The sequence below is a fragment of the Mesoplodon mirus genome (assembly GCF_964341445.2).
Source record: "Mesoplodon mirus genome assembly, chromosome: 13".
NCBI classification, from domain to species: Eukaryota; Metazoa; Chordata; class Mammalia; order Artiodactyla; family Ziphiidae; genus Mesoplodon; species Mesoplodon mirus.
The window spans coordinates 675,320-693,270 of NC_138989.1; the positions used below are offsets into that span (position 1 = coordinate 675,320).

At 53.8% G+C, this 17,951-nt stretch overlaps 1 protein-coding gene across 1 annotated transcript in view; it reads left to right on the forward strand.

Annotated features, from left to right (window-relative positions):
• The window catches only part of POLE (DNA polymerase epsilon, catalytic subunit), a 54,495-nt gene extending 37,972 nt beyond the window's left edge, over positions 1–16,523 (forward strand). Inside the window, exons 35-49 of the mRNA XM_082640804.1 lie at positions 49–155; positions 379–555; positions 666–889; positions 1,024–1,244; positions 1,495–1,699; positions 2,823–2,996; positions 3,930–4,055; positions 5,763–5,895; positions 7,364–7,547; positions 8,556–8,687; positions 8,801–8,994; positions 13,074–13,274; positions 13,621–13,746; positions 14,410–14,499; positions 14,623–16,523. Coding sequence (XP_082496930.1) covers positions 49–155; positions 379–555; positions 666–889; positions 1,024–1,244; positions 1,495–1,699; positions 2,823–2,996; positions 3,930–4,055; positions 5,763–5,895; positions 7,364–7,547; positions 8,556–8,687; positions 8,801–8,994; positions 13,074–13,274; positions 13,621–13,746; positions 14,410–14,499; positions 14,623–14,736 — 2,408 coding nt within the window. The 3' untranslated portion in view covers positions 14,737–16,523. The remainder of the gene's footprint in view (positions 1–48; positions 156–378; positions 556–665; positions 890–1,023; positions 1,245–1,494; positions 1,700–2,822; positions 2,997–3,929; positions 4,056–5,762; positions 5,896–7,363; positions 7,548–8,555; positions 8,688–8,800; positions 8,995–13,073; positions 13,275–13,620; positions 13,747–14,409; positions 14,500–14,622) is intronic.
• Positions 16,524–17,951: the final 1,428 nt, after the last annotated feature.

A 17,951-nucleotide genomic window follows, 5' to 3' on the forward strand; every position in this document is an offset into this window, starting at 1 on the left:
GGCCCGCCTCCCGCTCATCTCAGGGTGACAGGCCATGTCCTCCTGCAGGGAGCATCCGCCACATCTACCTGTATCACCACGCGCAGGGCCACAAGGCTCTCTTCGGCATCTTCGTGCCCGCACAGCGCAAGGCGTCTGTGTTTGTGTTGGATACCGTGAGTTCCGGGCCAGGCCGTGGGCGAGCCTCGCTGGGGGAGGAGCATATCCCTGGGCACGAAACTCTTGCACCCCTGACCCCACTGCTGCCTTGTTTCCAAAAGCCTTTGCTCAGGGATTAGAAGTGGATCCGCAGAGGTAGCCCGGCCACCCATGTCCACTCAGGGCTGCCCACTTCCTTCCCTGTGGGGAGAGGCGCCGACCCGGCCCTTGTTTGTCTAGGTGCGAAGCAACCAGATGCCCAGCCTCAGTGCCCTGTACTCAGCCGAGCACAGCCTGCTGCTGGAGAAAGTGGGCCCTGAGCTTCTGCCCCCCAGCAAACACACTTTTGAAGTTCGGGCTGAAACAGACTTGAAGATCATCTGCAGAGCCATCCAGCGCTTCCTGTTGGCCTACAAAGTGCGTGCCATCGGGGTCCCACGGCGTGGGAGCCCCCTCCCTCCTCCCTCCCTCCCTCCTTCCCTCCCTCCCCCGGGCCGGGTCCACCTAGTTTCCTTCCCTGCGCCCAGGAGGAGCGCCGTGGGCCCACACTCGTCGCTGTCCAGTCCAACTGGGAGCTGAAGAGGCTGGCTGGCGAAGTGCCTGTCTTGGAGGAGTTCCCGCTAGTGCCTGTCCGTGTGGCTGATAAGGTCAGCTATGGGGTCCTGGACTGGCAGCGCCATGGAGCCCGGCGCATGATCCGGCACTACCTCAACCTGGACACTTGCCTGTCACAGGCCTTCGAGATGAGCAGGTGAGCCAAGTGCAGGGGTGTCTCTGGCCATCTTGGTTGTCGCCGGCCTCACGGGTCTCTGGTGGCAAGTCGGCCTTCCCCGCTTCCCCGGTTGTTGTCCCCTCCTGGCGCTGGCTGACCCCGTGCCCCTGCAGGTACTTCCACGTCCCCGTTGGGAATCTGCCAGAGGACATCTCCACCTTTGGCTCCGACCTCTTCTTTGCCCGCCATCTCCAGCGCCACAACCACCTGCTCTGGCTGTCTTCCACATCACGCCCTGACCTGGGCGGGAAGGAGGCTGATGACAACCGCCTCGTCATGGAGTTCGATGACCAAGCCCCTGTGGAGATCAACAGTTCAGGCTGTTACTCCACAGGTGGGTTGGGTGAGGCACTCGGGGGCCTGGGCTGCTGTCCCTGACGCTTGTTGCTGTCTGTGCTGGTGGGAACGCTCAGGCCTGTGGGGCCGGGAGCTTGGGAGCCGAGCCTGCAGGGCTCTGCGGGTGTGTGCTCTGCAGTTGGCCGCCCCCAACAGCAGCAGCAGGGGTTTCTCTGAGACAGTGCTTGCTGGGGGCGGGCTCCGCACCCAGGAGGGGCCAGTGCAGAAGCGGTGTCGTCTGTGCGCAGTGTGCGTGGAGCTGGACATTCAGAACCTGGCTGTCAACACCATCCTGCAGTCTCACCACGTCAATGACATGGAGGGGGCCCACAGCTTGGGCGTCAGCTTCGACGTGATCCAGCAGGCCTCCCTGGAGGACATGATCACGGGCCATCAGGCTGCCAGCGCTCCCGCCAGCTACGACGAGACAGCCCTCTGCTCCAGCACCTTCAGGTATGCAGGCGCTTGCGGCCCTGAGAACATCGCCTGACCTTTTGTCCTTCTTGTGCCCTCTCCTCTCCAAAGGCCGGACAACAGTTTGGGTTCTAGAAGGAGCAGTAGAAATCCTTTTATCTTCTGTCTTTGTTTCGGAAACTAAGAGCTAAGACAGTGTCACTGGGGCTTCCCTCCGCCTTGCCAGAAACCAGCATAGGGCCAGGCTCCTTCCTCTGCTCATGGGTCTTTTGCTGCCCTCCAGGTATGGTTGACAGTTCCGGGTGCTGCGTTCTGGCCCCCTTCCTGTGGCCAGAGGCGTGCCTGCAGGAAATCGCCAGTTTCCTTGGGGTGCGGGTCTGTGTCGAGCATCTGCTGCACAGTGGGTTAAGCCACACAGAAGGGGGTGCGAATTGCAGCGGTGACACGGGCAGGGAGCACGTGTGCTCTCCACAGCCCACCAGGTGATATGACTGTGGCCCGTTGTAGAGATGAGGAAACCGAGGCCCCGTGCTTGCGGTCGTGCTGCAGTTGAGGGGAAGGGTTGGTGCTCAGGAGCAAGTCTTGGGATTCAAGAACGGTTTTCTCCAACCGCCACTCCTGTTACCTTCTCACAGAAGGCGGGCAGAGCTGGAGGGAGCGGGCTGCAGGCCAGGGGGCTGGTGGAAAAGAGGCTCGGGCCAGAAGGCACGGGTGTGGTCAGGGCCAAGGGCTGCTGGGCAGAGAAGCGGCCCGCTGTGCCCGAGAGGTGGTGGCAGCAGAGCTGCCATGGCGAGGGGATGGCTTCGAGCCACCTGGGGCGACGCAACCAGGGCAGTCGTGGCGAAGCCGATCGTTAGGTCCGTGACTAGCCCAAGGGAGGAGGGCCCTGTAGGTCTCTGTGGTGAGTCTGCTCCTGGTTCTCCCAGCAGGTGAGGTGCCTTTTTGAAGGGCACCCCTGTCTTCTCAGCTCTGTCCTGGCACCAGCCATAGGGAAAACTTGGAAGGTTGTGTTGAGTGTGGTGGTGTTGACGGGTGCAGATGAGTCACGGAGGGCCGAGGGATGGATCTGAACAGTGAGGAGGGAGGGGGCAAAGGTGACAGCAAAACAGGGAAGAGCTGGTGCCAGCAACAGAGGGGGGCGCCCTCTGAACCCCTCCTGCAGGATCCTGAAGAGCATGGTGGTGGGCTGGGTGAAGGAGATCACGCAGTACCGCAATGTCTACGCTGACAACCAGGTGGTGCACTTCTACCGCTGGCTCCGGTCCCCGTCCTCGCTGCTTCACGACCCCGCCCTGCACCGCACGCTGCACAGCATGATGAGGAAGCTCTTCCTGCAGTGAGTGCCGCCCGTGGCCTTCTCCGGGCTCTGCTGATCCCTCAGTCCCCAAACCAGAAAGACGGCAGTCAGCACCTCTGGGACCAAGAGCCCACTTGAACCATAGCGATCAGATGGGTCCCAGGAAGAGCTTAGCTCCATCGCAGCTTCCAGAGACACGCTGTGCGATGCATCGTCTTTGCTGCTTTTTCATGAGTCATTGTACACTGTGCTCGTGGTTCTGCCCCTCGCTTGCCTTCGTTAACAGTGGATCTGGGAGAGCTGTGTGTGGATGTGCCACGCTAGTGGACATTTAGCTGCTCCCACCTGCCACAGTGACCAACCATGGAGTGGCCTTGTACAGATGAGGTCACGCAAACATGTCTGTAGAATAGTCTCCAGGAAGTAACGCTGTTGCAGGTCTGCTTGATATTATCAGATAAATCTAGATGGGTGGACACCAACTTGATCAGTATTGTCAGAGAGCTCCCTGTGAAGATCGTACAGTTGGTTGCGCTGTTAGCCGTGATTGGGAGTGTATGTCCTGCTCTGAGCCACGCTGCCATGGGGGGGATTATTGCCAACCAGATGGGATGAAATGCTCTCTTGGTATACCCTTAATATGCAGTCCTTATTATGAATGAAATTGGACTTCATTTTCATATGCTTTGCCCATTTTTCTGTAGATTTGGGGGTTTTTTTTCCCCTCATTAATTTGTATGAGTTCTTTCTAGATAAAAATTAGCCATTTTTCTGTGATGTGAGTTGCACACTTTTTCCTCAGTCTTTGTTTTTGGTTTTGTTTACGGTAGGGTTTTGTGATGCAGACCTCTTGTTTTTTGTTGCTTCTGGGTTCTAAGTATGTTTTCTGCTTCAGGACGATCAGCTTTTTTCTCACAGTGTCTTCTGGTCTTCTCTGGTGTCTTGACCGTTGATTCTGAACTTGGTCTGCAGGCTCATTGCTGAGTTCAAGCGCCTGGGGTCATCAGTCGTCTATGCCAACTTCAACCGCATCATCCTGTGCACCAAGAAGCGGCGGGTGGAGGACGCCCTTGCCTACGTGGAGTACATCACCAACAGGTGTCAGCATTCCTGTACCCTTCGTTCATCTGTGTCTTATCTGATCCATTCACCTGCTGTGACAGCCTCAACATGTCTCGTAGCATGGCTCTGTTGGTAACGAATGCTTTCTGCCTTAGGCTGTCTGAAAAAGCCTTTATTTCACCTTCCTTTTTGAAGGATATTTTTGCTGGGCATAGAATTAGATGGATCTTTTTTGAAAGTCTTTTTTTTCCTCTGTTTCTTTTTGGATAATTTCTGTTGTTATGTCTTTAAATTTGCTGATCTTCTGCAGTGTTTAATCTGCCATTAATCCCATCTAGTATATTTTTCATTTCACACTGACAGTTTTCATCTCTAGAAGCTTGGTTTGGGTCTTATACATCTCTAGAGTCTACTTAACATGTTCAGTCTTCTCTCTGGTTTATTTTAACACATGCAATACTGTTCTAATAACAGGTTTTTTTGTTTTGTTTTTGTTTTAATTAATTAATTATTATTTTTTTTTGGTTGCGTTGGGTCTTCCTTGCTGCATGCGTGCTTTCTCTAGTTGCGGCAAGCGGGGGCTACTCGTTGCGGTGCGTGGGCTTCTCATTGCGTTGGCTTTTCTTGTTGTGGAGCATGGGCTCTAGGCACATGGGCTTCCGTAGTTGTGGCTTGCGGGTTCTAGAGCGCAGGCTTAGTAGTTGTGGTGCACGGGCTTCGTTGCTCCATGGCATGTGGGAACTTCCCGGACCAGGGCTTGAACCCTTGTCCCCTAAATTGGCAGGTGGATTCTTAACCACTGCACCACCAGGGAAGCCCCTAATAACAGTTTTTTTTGTTGTTTGTTGTTTTTTTTTTTTTGCGGTACGCGGGCCTCTCACTGTTGTGGCCTCTCCCGTTGCGGAGCACAGGCTCTGGACGCGCAGGCTCAGCGGCCATGGCTCACGGGCCCAGCCACTCCACGGCATATGGGATCTTCCCGGACCGGGGCATGGACCCGTGTCCGCTGCATCGGCAGTCAGACTCTCAACCACTGTGCCACCAGGGAAGCCCCCTAATAACAGTTTTAATTTCTGTTCTGCTCGTTATTACATCTCTGTCAGCTCTGATTTGTCTTCAGTTGATAGATTCTTCTCCTTATTATGTGTTGTGTTTCTCTGCTTCTTTGCACACCTGGTGATATAGGATGGGATGCCAGACATTAAGAATCTTGGCTTGTCCGTTGGGTAGTTTTGCATTCCTGTAAATATTCTTGAGCTTTATGTTATGTTACTTGGAAACAGTTTGATCCTTTGGGGCATTTTTTGAGATGTATAGTCGGAGCCAGAGCAGTGTTTAGTCTAGGGCTCATGATTCCCACTGTTGAAGCAAGACTTTGTGAGCACAGCTGCGCATGCCTCTGAGTTACGAGGTTCTGACAGTGGCGGGAAGCAAGCACCCCAGGCCTGGTGTGGTTTTCTCACACTTGCGCGTGATCCATGCTCTGCTGAATGCGGGGTTCCCTCTGTGCCGCTCTCGCCTCTCGTGCCCTCAGCACTGGTCCCTGTCGCCCCTCCGGGCTGGATGCAGACGTCTCCTTAGTATTATGTTTATCATTCTCCCTGGAAACCTTGAGGGATGATAAAATGTGAATCTACTTTATATCCATTTTTAAATAAGTAGAGGGTTAAACAGATAATAAAAGAAGGAAAGTGGGGAAAACTATTGATTTCATTTAAGCAATTTCTGTTTTGCTTTTTTTAGCATCCATTCTAAAGAGATCTTCCATTCTTTGACAATTTCTTTCTCTCGATGCTGGGAATTTCTTCTCTGGATGGATCCCTCTAACTATGGTGGAATCAAAGGAAATGTTCCATCTAGTATTCACTGTGGACAGGTAAGAGGTACCCAGTCTTAGAGAGCAGAGTTTGGAATCTGAAGCAGCTTTAGGGTCCACGTTGGTCCCTTCAGTGCACACTTGGGGGTCACAGGCTGAGTGCCAGGCACACGGTTCTAGGCCCCGGTCATGTAGTCCTTGCTGTCACAGAGTGTGTGAGGGCAAAGATCACGAACAAGCAAACAAGTAGATGTAGACGCCAGTGTCAGCAATGGTGAGGGCTCGGAGTAAACAAAAAGCAGGGTAGCAATAGAGAGTGAGCCACAGGGGAGGGGCCGATTTGGATGGGGAGGTCGAGGAGTCCTCTGAGGGCGTGACGGACCTGCAGCGTGAGGCTGCCGTGAGTTACGGGACAGGCAGAGACAGTGGTCACAGGTGTGGGCAGAGAGCTGGCCGGGGCCAGGCCACTTGGGCCCGAGGGCTGTGATGGACACTTGGCTTTTAGTGATGGGGAGATTCTGAGTGGGGGAGTGTCAGGGCCTGACTTCTACTTGGATCCTGAGTGGACAGCACCGCAGGAGGTCAAGGTCTGAGTGGAGCCTGGTTAGTGTTGGCCCAGGGGAGGATGCGGGGCAGGGTGGAGTCAGGGAGAAGGACTCCGCTGGGCATTGCAGGTGGAGTGGACGGGCCAGCGGAATGAAAGTGGGGTGACGCCCGGGGGCACAGGGGCAATGTCTGGGCGAGTAGGTTGTGGGTGGGCCTGTGCTTGGGTGTGTGAACCCCGATGGATGGGGCAGGAGAGCGAGTGTGGGGAGAGGGGAGCTGTGCTTGGCTGCGGCGTGTGGTGTTGGCCGAGCCTGACGTTTGCTTGACGTGCACAAGGTGGAGATGCAGAGGTCAGGTGGTGGCAGGGGCGTCTGGGGAGGGGCTGGGGGTGGGGATTTGGGGTCATCCCAGCTGCTGAGCCTGGCAGCTGGGGCTGGTGAGAACACCTGGGGGTGAGCGTGGGTTGAGAGGCCTGAGTCCCCCCAGGGCAGGTCCCCATGGAGGAAGCTGCCAGTGGGTAGGGAAACTGGGGGATGGGGCCTTAGGCATCAAAGGGAGAGAAGCCCCAGAAGAAAGGAGCTGTGCTGCTGAGAGCAGATAGGAAACAGAGGCTGCACTTGGTGCTGGGGTTGGGAGGGCCACTGAGACCACGATGGGAGAGAAGGAGGTGCAGGCCATGTAGACGAATCAAGGGAAGGCAGTGGTGGCTGCTGCTCTGAAGGAGGGCGGCCGTCAGAGTTCAGCTGTTGAACATTCTTCCCTTCCTGGGAGGTGGGAGTTGAATAAGTTTAAAGTGAATCGTCTGAAAGAGCAAACGAGAGTAGCAGTACTGAGTGCTTCTGTGCACCAGGCACGTTCCATAAATGACCTTATTCTTAAAGCCGTCCTGCAGGAATCTCACCTGGGCTCAGGGGGCGGACACGGCACCCGCTGGGCGGTGCTGCTGTGCGCAGATGTGACTGGGGTTGTCTCTGTGTCCCAGCAAGACTCCCTCGAAGAGGGCAGAGCAGAGGGGGAGGAGCCTGAGGATGAACCTGAGGAGGGAGAGGAGGAGGGAGGTGCACAGGAGCTGGATGTCGAGGACCTGCTGGAAAACAACTGGAACATCCTGCAGTTCCTGCCGCAGGCAGCCTCCTGCCAGAGCTACTTCCTCATGATCGTTTCAGGTGAGTCGTCCACACTCGCCATAGCGTCTGAGCCACGCAGTGGGAATAACGTGGCCCTGGTGGGAGCACACCCAGAGTCGGGGGCCCTGAGGGGTGCCCTGGCTGCACAGCGCTGTGAGAGGCGGAGAGGAGACCCTTGACCCCAAGCAGAACCTCACCGTGAGGAAGGCTGTCCTCCCCGGGGCGTCGCGAAGGCTTCGTGGCCCTGCCCCCGAGGTTTGTGCGCGTGCACATGTAGTGATCGAGGTAAACCCCAAGTAGAAAAGTTGAGACACTTCCTGAATCGACTGCCCCGCTGGCTGTTCCTGGAGACTCAACTTACGGTGTGAGAAAGTCCTATATTTCATCTGGATCTAAAGGTTTAGTGTTGGTAACACAACATTTTAAATCAACTATACTCCACCAAAAATTTTTTAAAAAGAAAAAAAAGGTTTAGAGTTACAAATCAAGTTATTTAGCTTGGTATGTAAATGAAGTGTGTAGATTAAACACCCGTTATAATTCAGAGGTAATCATTAGAACAGTTGATGAAGAGCATCATAAATTAAATCGTCAGCAGACGCATAGACGTAGATATAGCTGCACCCGCGTACATAGTGACAGAGGTAGTTCCGTTGTGGTTATTTTATATTTTATATTTATATTTTGTTGACTTGTCTTTGAGCCCTTTGCTTTCTTAAGTTCTCTTCTGGAATGTGTGGGCCTGGTGGAGCCTTTGGAGAGAAGTGTGCTGTGCCTGGGGGTCGAGGCGAGCCCTCTGTCTCGCCGTCCAGTGTGACGGTTGGCGCGTGTTGCCTGAGCTTGGGCATCAGCGGGTGCCCTGCTTGTCCCCATTTCTCTGATTGACTTGGGCTCGTCTTAGTGCAGCAGATAGAATCATCGTTACTAATGACATTTCAGCCAGTGTGGCTGGCAGCGTGACGAGCCGCAGGGCGCCCCCGGATTCCGGGGTGTTGGTGGCAATGCCGCCTCCCGGGGCCCGTGCCTGAGCCCGCCCTCTCTCTGCAGCGTACATCGTGGCCGTGTACCACAGCATGAAGGAGGACCTGAGGCGCAGCGCCCCGGGCAGCACCCCAGTGAGGAGGAGGGGGGCCAGCCAGCTCTCCCAGGAGGCCCAGGGCGAGGCCGGAGCCCTTCCCGGTGAGCGCCCTTGCCACGGGGGGCCACCGCTGTGTGCTCCTCAGGGCTCCTTCCCTTGCTGTCCTATCGCCGTGCAAAATAGGGAGCAGGCATCGTGTCGCTTCTCTTCCCAGGAATGATCACCTTCTCACAAGATTACGTGGCGAACGAACTCACTCAGAACTTCTTCACCATCACACAGAAGATCCAGAAGAAAGTCACAGGCTCTCGGAACTCGACTGAGCTCTCAGAAATGTTTCCTGTCCTCCCCGGTTCTCACCTGCTGCTCAATAACCCCGCTCTGGAGTTCATCAAATATGTGTGCAAGGTGAGGACACTCCCACTGACGTGTGTGCAGGTCACTCCTTTCTTCCAGAAACACCCACTGCACCCACTCCATGCAGCCGCTGTGGGAAAGACCTCTGTCCTCACTCCGCTGAGGGGGCATAAGTCAGTGAGGGACAGGTGAGCTCAGAGAGCACAGGTGCTGAGAGGTGGGCTCAGGGGCGGGGCAGGTGAGGAAGGCCCTCTGATGGGGCCTGGGGCTGAGAATGAGACCCCTGGGGCTAAGAGGGTCTGGCCAGGGGCAGAGGGGATGCAGAGACCCTGGGGAGGGACGACCTGGCGGTGCTGGTGAAAGGTGAGTAGTGGAACGGCAGGTGCTCATGGATCACGTGGGGCTGGTGGGCCAGACTGGGAACTGGACAGGGCTCCCAAAACGTCTGGGCTGCTGTGGAACCTAAGAGGAGAGCTTGCTCGGATGCTAAATGCCTTTCTGGGAAAGGCAGGCTGCATCAAACGATGGCATGATATTACCAGATGAGGACCCAGCCGGTGTCATCCCTTATGGAGCATTTTACTGTCCGTTAAGTTACCTCCCAGCAAATCAGAGTTTCACAGTGATCAAATGACTTCTGATCGTGGTGAAGAAATGGTTTCGTGTACCATTTTAATTCCTTGGTAGACTTCAGAATTTTTAAGTTTTATTTTTATTAAAGTATAATTTACAGGGAGTTCCCTGGTGGTCCAGTGGCTAAGACTCTGCCCTCCCAGTGCATGGGGCCCGGATTCAGTACCTGGTCAGGGAACTAGATCCCACGTGCCACAACTGAAGATCCCATATGCAGCAACGATGATCCCACGTGCCGCAACTAAGACCTGGCGCGGCCAAGTAAAGAAATAAATACATAGTTAAAAGAACGAGTATAATTTACATACAGGAAAATTCACCATTTTAGTGTGCATTCCGTGAGGTACCCAATCACGCCTTCAGGATACAGAACCAGAGTCCCCCACCCCTGGCACGCTCTGATCTGTCTGTCCCTATGTTTATTTACTTTTTGAAAGTTGCATGCAGTAAAAGTCACTCTCCGTGCAGTGCAGTCGTTCGAGTTTTCACAGATGGATAGGGCTGGCTATCAGCAAGCAGCCAGGTACAAAACGGTCACCACCCCAGAGAGCTCCCCCGTGCTTCCCCTTGGGCTCAACTCCTCTCGCCTGCAACCCTGGAACCGCCAATCTGTCTTCTGTCCCTGCGTTGTGACCTCTTCCAGAATGTCACACGAGTGGAATGGTTGGTTATGTAGCCTTTTAGGTCTGACTTCCTTCAGTCAGCAAAATGCACCTGGGGCTCCTCCATGTCATTGCTTGTCTCAGTGCTTCGTTCCTTTCCATTGCTGAGTCTTGCTCCCTTGTTGTGTGGGAGAACCGCAGTTCCCCGGTTGAAGGACATTCAGGTTGTTTTCACGTTTTTGGTGACTGTTAGTAAAGCTGCTGTAAACATTCTCATAGAGAAGGTTTTGGGTGAACATAAGTTTCATTTCTCTTGGTAGAAACCTAGTAGGGGACTGGCTGGGTCATGTCGTGCTTGTTTCTAAAGTGGCCCCGTTTTGCATCCTCATCAGCGGTGTATAGCTACAGTCCAGCTGCTCCACAACCCGCTAGAACTTGGTGGTGTTGATTTTCAAGATTTTATCTGTCCAGATAGGTGTGTAGTGGTATATCATTATGGTTTTAACTTGCATTTCCCTAATGCTAATGATGTGGAGATTTTATTCATGTGCTTGTTTGCTCTCCATGTGTTTTTGGTGAAATGTCCAGATCTTTTGCCCATTATTAAAAATTGTTTCTTTTTAAAATAATTTTTATTGGAGTATAGTTGATTTACAATACTGTGTTAGTTTCAGGTGTACAGCAAAGTGAATCAGGGTTGTTTTTCTTATTGTTAAGTTTTGAAAGTTCTTCATATATTCCGTATATAAGTCCTTTATCAGATCTGTGATTTCCAAATATTTCCTCCCAGAATTTGGCTTGCCTTTTCAAAATTCCATTTTTCAGTGAGCAGAGGATCTTAACTTTTATCTAATTTGTCACTTTTTAAGGGTTGAGCTTTTGGTGTCATATCTGAGAAATCTTTGCTTTAACCAAGGTCACAAAGTTTTTCTCTTATGTTTTCTTCCAGAAGTTTTATAGTTTTAGGTTTTATATTTAGTCTGTGATTCATTTTGAGTTAATTCTTGTGCAATGTGCATGTTATAAATTGAGGTTCATATTCTGCATAAACATATCCAGTTATTCCAGCATTATTTGTTGAAATAATTAGCCTTTCTCCATTTAAATATGTTTGTGCTTTTTTTCAAAACTTAACTGGCCATATATATGTGTGTGGGCCTGTTTCTGGGTCTCCATCAATCTTAATATCTATCTGTTCTCCAATACCACACTGTCTAAATTTCTGTAACTTTATCAATAAGTCTTGAAACCAGGTAGTGTGAAGGCTTTAACTTTATTCAAAATTATTTTGACTATTTTAGTTCCTTTGCCTTTCCTTATAAATTTCAAATCAGCGTATCAATTTCTACCAAAAAAAAAAAATCCTCTTGGATTGTTGATTGGAGTTGTTTGGAGTCTCTGGATTAATTTAGGGAGAATTGATATCTTAATGTTGAGGCTTCCAATCCATGAACTGCTGTATCTTTCCATTTATTTAAGTTGTCTTTGACTTCTTTCAGCATGAAAATAGTGCACATATTTGCACCTCAGAGTTTTATGGTTTGGGTGCTATTGTAATGGCACTGAGTTTTTGTTTTTCTTTTTTTTAATCTGGCTGCGCCGAGTCTTAGTTGCAGCACGCCAGATCTTCATTGCTGCGTGCGGGATCTTTAGTTGCAGCATGTGGGATGTAGTTCCCTGACCAGGGATCGAACCTGTGCCCCCTGCATCAGAGGCATATGGAGTCTTAACCACTGCACCACCAGGGAAGTCCCATCCTGAGAGTTTTAATCATGAATGGATATTGAATTTTGTTAAGGGCTTTTTCTGTGTCAGTTGAGATGATCGTATCGGTTTTTATTCATTAGTCTCGATACGGTGAATTACACTGATTTTCAAATGTTGATCCAGCCTTGCATTCCTGGGGTAAATCCCACTTGGTCGTGATACCAGTGGGTTCAATTTGCCAGTATTTTGTTGAGGATATTTGAGTCTGTGTGTGTGACAGTTTTTTACTGTAGTTGTCTTGTACTGTCTTTGTCTGGTGTTGGTATCAGAGTGATACTGGCCTCACAAGATGAGTTAGGAGTGTTCTCCCTCTTGTGTTTTCTGCAAGATACTGTGTAGAATCAGCATTACTTCTTCCTTAATGTTTTGGTAAATTCACTTTCATTTTTTTCTGTCTCTTAATTACATCCAGTGTTCTCCCTATGTAAAAGACGTGTATAATGTATATATTTTAAACAATACTGCCCAGTAGGCTGTCGATCTTCATTATAAATGTGCTTGCAAATCCACCCACTTTGTTTCAGATCGACCATAAACGCTCCTCCCAGAGAAGTCTTCTAAGTGGTGTTTGGTTCTGTGCTCTTGGCATTGTGCTAGGACAGGAGTTGTAGGGCTGGGAGAGGCCAGTGAAACATGCCAGCACTGTCTCCTCTTGTTTACAGATGGGGGCTTAACGAGTCTCCTGTGGCTCTGCAGGAGTGACTTCCAGTGCCAGCACCATGGCCACTGACACACACGTGTGCTGCACAGGCGCTTCTCGGCTGGCCTGAGAGCCCCTCCACCGTGGAGGGTTGAAGTCAGCTCCTTTGCAGTGAGACTGTAGAGCTCTGGTAGACTTAGGACTGCCTGTCATTGAGGAAGAAGGAGCCAGTAAGGTGAACACATAGAGCACACTTGGGTGTGTCCCAGAGTTCCCCGGAGCTGGCAGAGACCACAAGGCCTGGGGGCAGGGCCTCCACTCCACTCTTATGGCCCCGAGTCAGGGAATCACTGATGTACAGAAGGCAGGAAGAGTTGAGATGATGCTGAGAAACAGTAGCTTAGAGAGTTGGCTGCGGGGTTTTCTGGTCCAAACAGCAGCAGGGAGGCCCCGGGAGCTGTCCCTGATGCGGGCTCTGTTCTCTGAAGGTCCTGTCTCTGGACACGAACATCACAAACCAGGTGAACAAGCTAAACCGAGACCTGCTTCGCCTGGTAGATGTCGGCGAGTTCTCAGAGGAGGCCCAGTTCCGAGACCCCTGCCGCTCCTACGTGCTCCCTGAGGTCATCTGCCGCAGCTGTAACTTCTGCCGGGACCTGGACCTGTGCAAAGACCCCTCCTTCTCTCAGGTGGGCCAGCTCCGTCAGGCCCCTTGCTGGTGAAGTCAGAATATCCAGGCATCAGTGGATCAGGGGGTCCTGCAGTACCCCCTCTCAAGTGACCCCAGGCTCCACCTTTACTGGGTTACACCTACTGGGCCCCCAGCTAGCTTTGATGTGAATTTCACGCCACTCAGCTGCCACATGCCAGAACCTTGTCCTGGTGAACAGGTAAGTGATGACGGTGGTGGTGTGAGTGTGCCCTGGAGCTGTGAGCAAGCAGTACCGCAGTTCTCACCACGAGCTCTTCTCTTCCCATCCTTTCTCAATACTGGGGCTGCGGAAGGTGACCTGGTCCCTTTCCTTCTCTGCCTAGGATGGGGCTATGCTGCCTCAGTGGCTGTGCTCCAACTGTCAGGTAGCCTACGACTCGTCAGTCATCGAGATGGCCCTGGTGGAAGCCCTGCAGAAGAAACTGATGGCCTTCACCCTGCAGGACCTGGTGAGCAGCGGGGCCTGGTGCTGGGGCTTTTTTGCACCCAGCCCGACCGCCCCTCCAGTTGATGGAGGGTTGGTTGATAAGCAGTTCGCACCCACGGGAAACTAGAGGTGGACACAGGTCTCAACGTCGTTACCTGGTCCTCCAAGGTAACCACCTCTTGGGTCAGGCCTTGTCCATGAGCCCAGGTGACTCATTCATTCCTACAGCATCTGTTGGGCACCTACAGGGGCCAAGTGCTGGCTTCATGGACCTTTTTTATTCTAGTGGAGGGAGATAGACAGTAAACAGGACAACTAAGAGATGCTAAGAGTAAAGAGAGCCAACAGGCAGCGTGTGAGCAAAAGAGGGGAGCTTCAGCACTAGATGGAGGAGTGCTCTCACCAAGAGGGACGTGTCAGCAAAGCCCCGGGCACGGTGTTGGGGTCCAGGCAGGGAACAACTGGTGCTGGCGTGATGGATGGGGGAGCCTCAGGGGTAGGGTGTCCACAGGGAGGGTGTTGGGAAACAGTTGGAATGTTTGGATAAAGCCCATTATCACGTCTCCGATTTTATTCAGAATTGAGGGGAAGGCCATGCGGGAGGGAAGCCTGTCAGGTGCCAAGCGACTGACCAGCCCTGGCCTGGGCCCGGGAGGCTCCTGACTGGGGCTGCTTCTCATTGCAGATCTGCCTGAAGTGCCGGGGTGTGAAGGAGACCAACATGGCCATGTACTGTAGCTGTGCTGGGGCCTTCTCCCTCACCATCCACACCAAGGTGGGGCCTCCCGTGGACAGCCAGCCCTGCTGCCCCTCAGCCATTGGCCCTTTCTGGGTCTCGGCCTTGCATCCCTGTGCCTCCTCTGGGACTAGTTCTCACTGTGACTGGTCATTCCTGTAGGTCTTCATGGAGCAGATCAGAACCTTCCGGAACATTGCCCAGCACTATGGCATGTCGTACCTCATGGAGACCCTGGAGTGGCTGCTGCAGCAGAACCCCCAGCTGGGCCATTAGCAAGGTGGGCAGCATCCCCATTCTCTGCTCTGACTACCCACATCCAAGACGGGCACCCAGGAAGACGATCCTCAGGGAGCTTTCAGGGAGCAGGTCATGCAGCCCAGAAGCGTGAACCAGCCAGAGCAAGACGTGGCTCCACCTCCAGGTTCCCTGGGGCCCCCAGCCTCAGTCAGGGCAGCCCTCTCTAGGCCCAAGAAGCGTCTCCAGCAAGGGGTCCCAGGGCTGCTTTCTCGCTGGATGAACACCCCTCTGCTGCTGCACGGCCCTCCCTGCAGCTCCGGCCCTTCCTGTCCACTCCTCTGCTGCCCTGAGGTGCCCTCGGAGGTCTTCTGTTTGAACCGAGCCCGAGGGTGGCTGGAAGCCAGACGCAGGGCGAGGGGCACCTGAGTGGGAGTCTGCAGCCCTGGCTCTCCAGTCCCTTGCTTCCGGGAGAGGTGCTGTCCTACAGTCCACGCCAGCGGCATGCGGGCCGCATCCCAGGGACCCGGGCTGAACCTGTGGTGACCTGGGCGTCTCTCACACACTGAGTTCTGGGGCTTTGGCCCCTCTGTCTGTGGAGATTCCCGGTCAGAGCAGCCTTTGCCGGAGTGTCTATATCATGGCGTAGTCACCTCGTGGGCAGCAGCGAGACTGGGCTGGGGGCGGGAAGGCTGAGGAAGGGGGAGGGTCTCAGGCTGGGGCTCAGCCGCAGCGGGGCCTGGCACCTCTCGCTCTGAATCTGCCTGTGCTGTGAGGGGACCACTGCAGCAGGAGGCCTGGGGGCCCCGGGGAGGGAGGAGGCGCACCATTATCGCGGACTTCGACATCATATGTTAGCACCTGGATTCTAGAAAAGTATTTCTTCACATGCAAGACTGGGTTCTTTCTTTCAGGTCTGAGGAGTGGTTGGGAGAGGATGGAGGAAAGGGCAACAGCGATTTTATCGGGATCGAGGCAGTTCTGTTGCTTCTCAGCCTCGGGGATCAGTACAAGGTCTGTGACCCCAAGGCAGAGAGGGTCCTTGGGCTGTGCCCCCTTTGAAATGCGACACTCACCACCAGCTTGTTCAGGGCCCTGTTGCACAGAGATGTGGGCCGTGCTATTTTCTCCTCCCGGGTGGGGCTGAAAGAGGAGACCGTGTCAGGCTGGGAAACCCTTTGCTGAGCATGAGTTCTCGCTCCGTTCTGCCAGCAGCAGCCCCAGAACATAAGATCAACTCTGTGCACCTCATTTCTAACTAAATGCAACTGGAAGCAAAAGAAAACCAGCCAAATTGGCGAGGACAGAAGCATGTTAAAAGTGAATCATAGGGGCTTCCCTGGTGGCGCAGTGGTTGAGAGTCCGCCTGCCGACGCAGGGGACACAGATTCATGCCCCGGTCCAGGAGGATCCCACATTCCGCGGAGTGGCTGGGCCCGTGAGCCATGGCCGCTGAGCCTGTGTGTCTGGAGCCTGTGCTCCGCCACGGGAGAGGCCACAACAGTGAGAGGCCCGCGTACCGCAAAAAAAAAAAAAAAAAAAAAAAAGTGAATCATAAACTCAGGAACCCCAAACAGGTGGGCAGTGGGGGCCCCACTGTTGGCTCTGGAGCCTGGTTTAAATTTGTCCTCGTTATCTCAGTTTACACTTTGGATTTTCGTTTTAATTTTACACTTTGACATTTCCTACAATTTTCACTGTATGTTTGTGCACTGCGCCTGGGTCTCTGGAAGGAAGGAAAGAAGACTAAGTGACGTCTGTCTGTCTGGGTTTGTTGGCCCCTGGGTACTGCCCACCAGGCGCATCCAGGCCCAGTGACTGCAAGAAACCTGACTCGCCTTGGAAGGGGATGGAGCCTGTCAGCCCCCAGATGGAGATCAAATCAAATTAGGGCCGAGTTGGGGAGGAGGAGGGCTAACGGCGCTTCCTGGAAGCAGAGCCGGAGAAGTCCCAGGGGAGCACAGAGGAGCGAGGAGGTGGGGCTGCATGCCTCACCACCCCCCACCCCCCACCCCGCCACTGTGCTCCCTGCAGCGGGGCCCGCCACTGTGCTCCCTGCAGCGGGGCCCGGGGCACCCGCGGAGGGCAGCTTAAGGGCTGGGGGCATCTGGGGCGGTGGAGGTCCCAGGGTCACTCTCATGCTTGGGGATGGGAAACCTGAGCCCCTGGCCCTGGTTCTTGAGCTGCAGCCCAGCTCCAACTGGAAAAGCTGGTTTCTCGAAAACTAGAGCTGGATGTCTATGAGTCAGACACTCTGGATGTCACCGGCATTTGAGTGACCCAGGGAGCTGACGAGCATAGGAGAATCGGCAGCGGTGCTGGGTGGGGGCTTCTCAAGGGTTTGTGGCTCCAGTGAGTGGTGCTGGCCTCGTTGGCAGGTGGGGAGAGGAGGCCAGCTCTGACTTTGGGAGTGACGGGGTCACAGGTGAAAGGATCTGTGGGAGGGACTATGCCTCCTCAGGTCTGTGCACCATCATAGCCGTTGCTGGGGAAACCACCGTCCAACCAGGTCAGGGCCTGGCCAAGCACAGCTGCTAAGTGGAATGACCACTGTAGCATCCAAGGCCGTAACCAGATTACCCGTAGGCCTGATACAGCTAGTGCCGGCTTCCCCACACTCTTCCAACCTTGTCCTGCCCTGTCCACCTTGTCCCCAGCACTGAATTCCTTCCTCCACCCCAATCCCCATTTGAAATAGAGCCACAGGGCCTGGGCAGGCATTTTGGCGTCAGCCTAAGCTTTCGGTTTCCTTGGGTACAACTCTCATTGCCTCCCTCCTGGCTTTCTTCCTCCTTGAGAGGTTTGGGGTCTAGGATGAGCCTTTTCCTGTATTTTGAGGTTTGGGGCCTGGGATGAGCCCTGCAGGAAGCTGGTAAATGCACTGCCTGAAGGACATGCTGGGATGAGTCTAGGGGTCCTCGTGCGCTCTCAGCCTGTGTGTCCCCCACCTCCACTGGCCCCCAGGTCAGACATGACTGTAGCCTGGCTGGACGTGGGGGCAGCAGACGCGTCCACACACTCTGCACCCAGGCTGGCTAGAGGGGCAATATGGAGGGCTAAGCACACCAAAAGAGACCCCGTGCGCAAAGACCTGCCATTGCATGTTTGTCTTAAGAGCCTGAACATGCTTCTCCCCAAAGACGAGGCCAGGAGGTTCTGGTCACAGCTTTATTGGATTCTGGATGTGTGATTTCCTGGCTATGAAGTGAGCGAAGGGTCTGGGTTGCGGGGGGGGGGGAGCAAAGAGCCTGGGA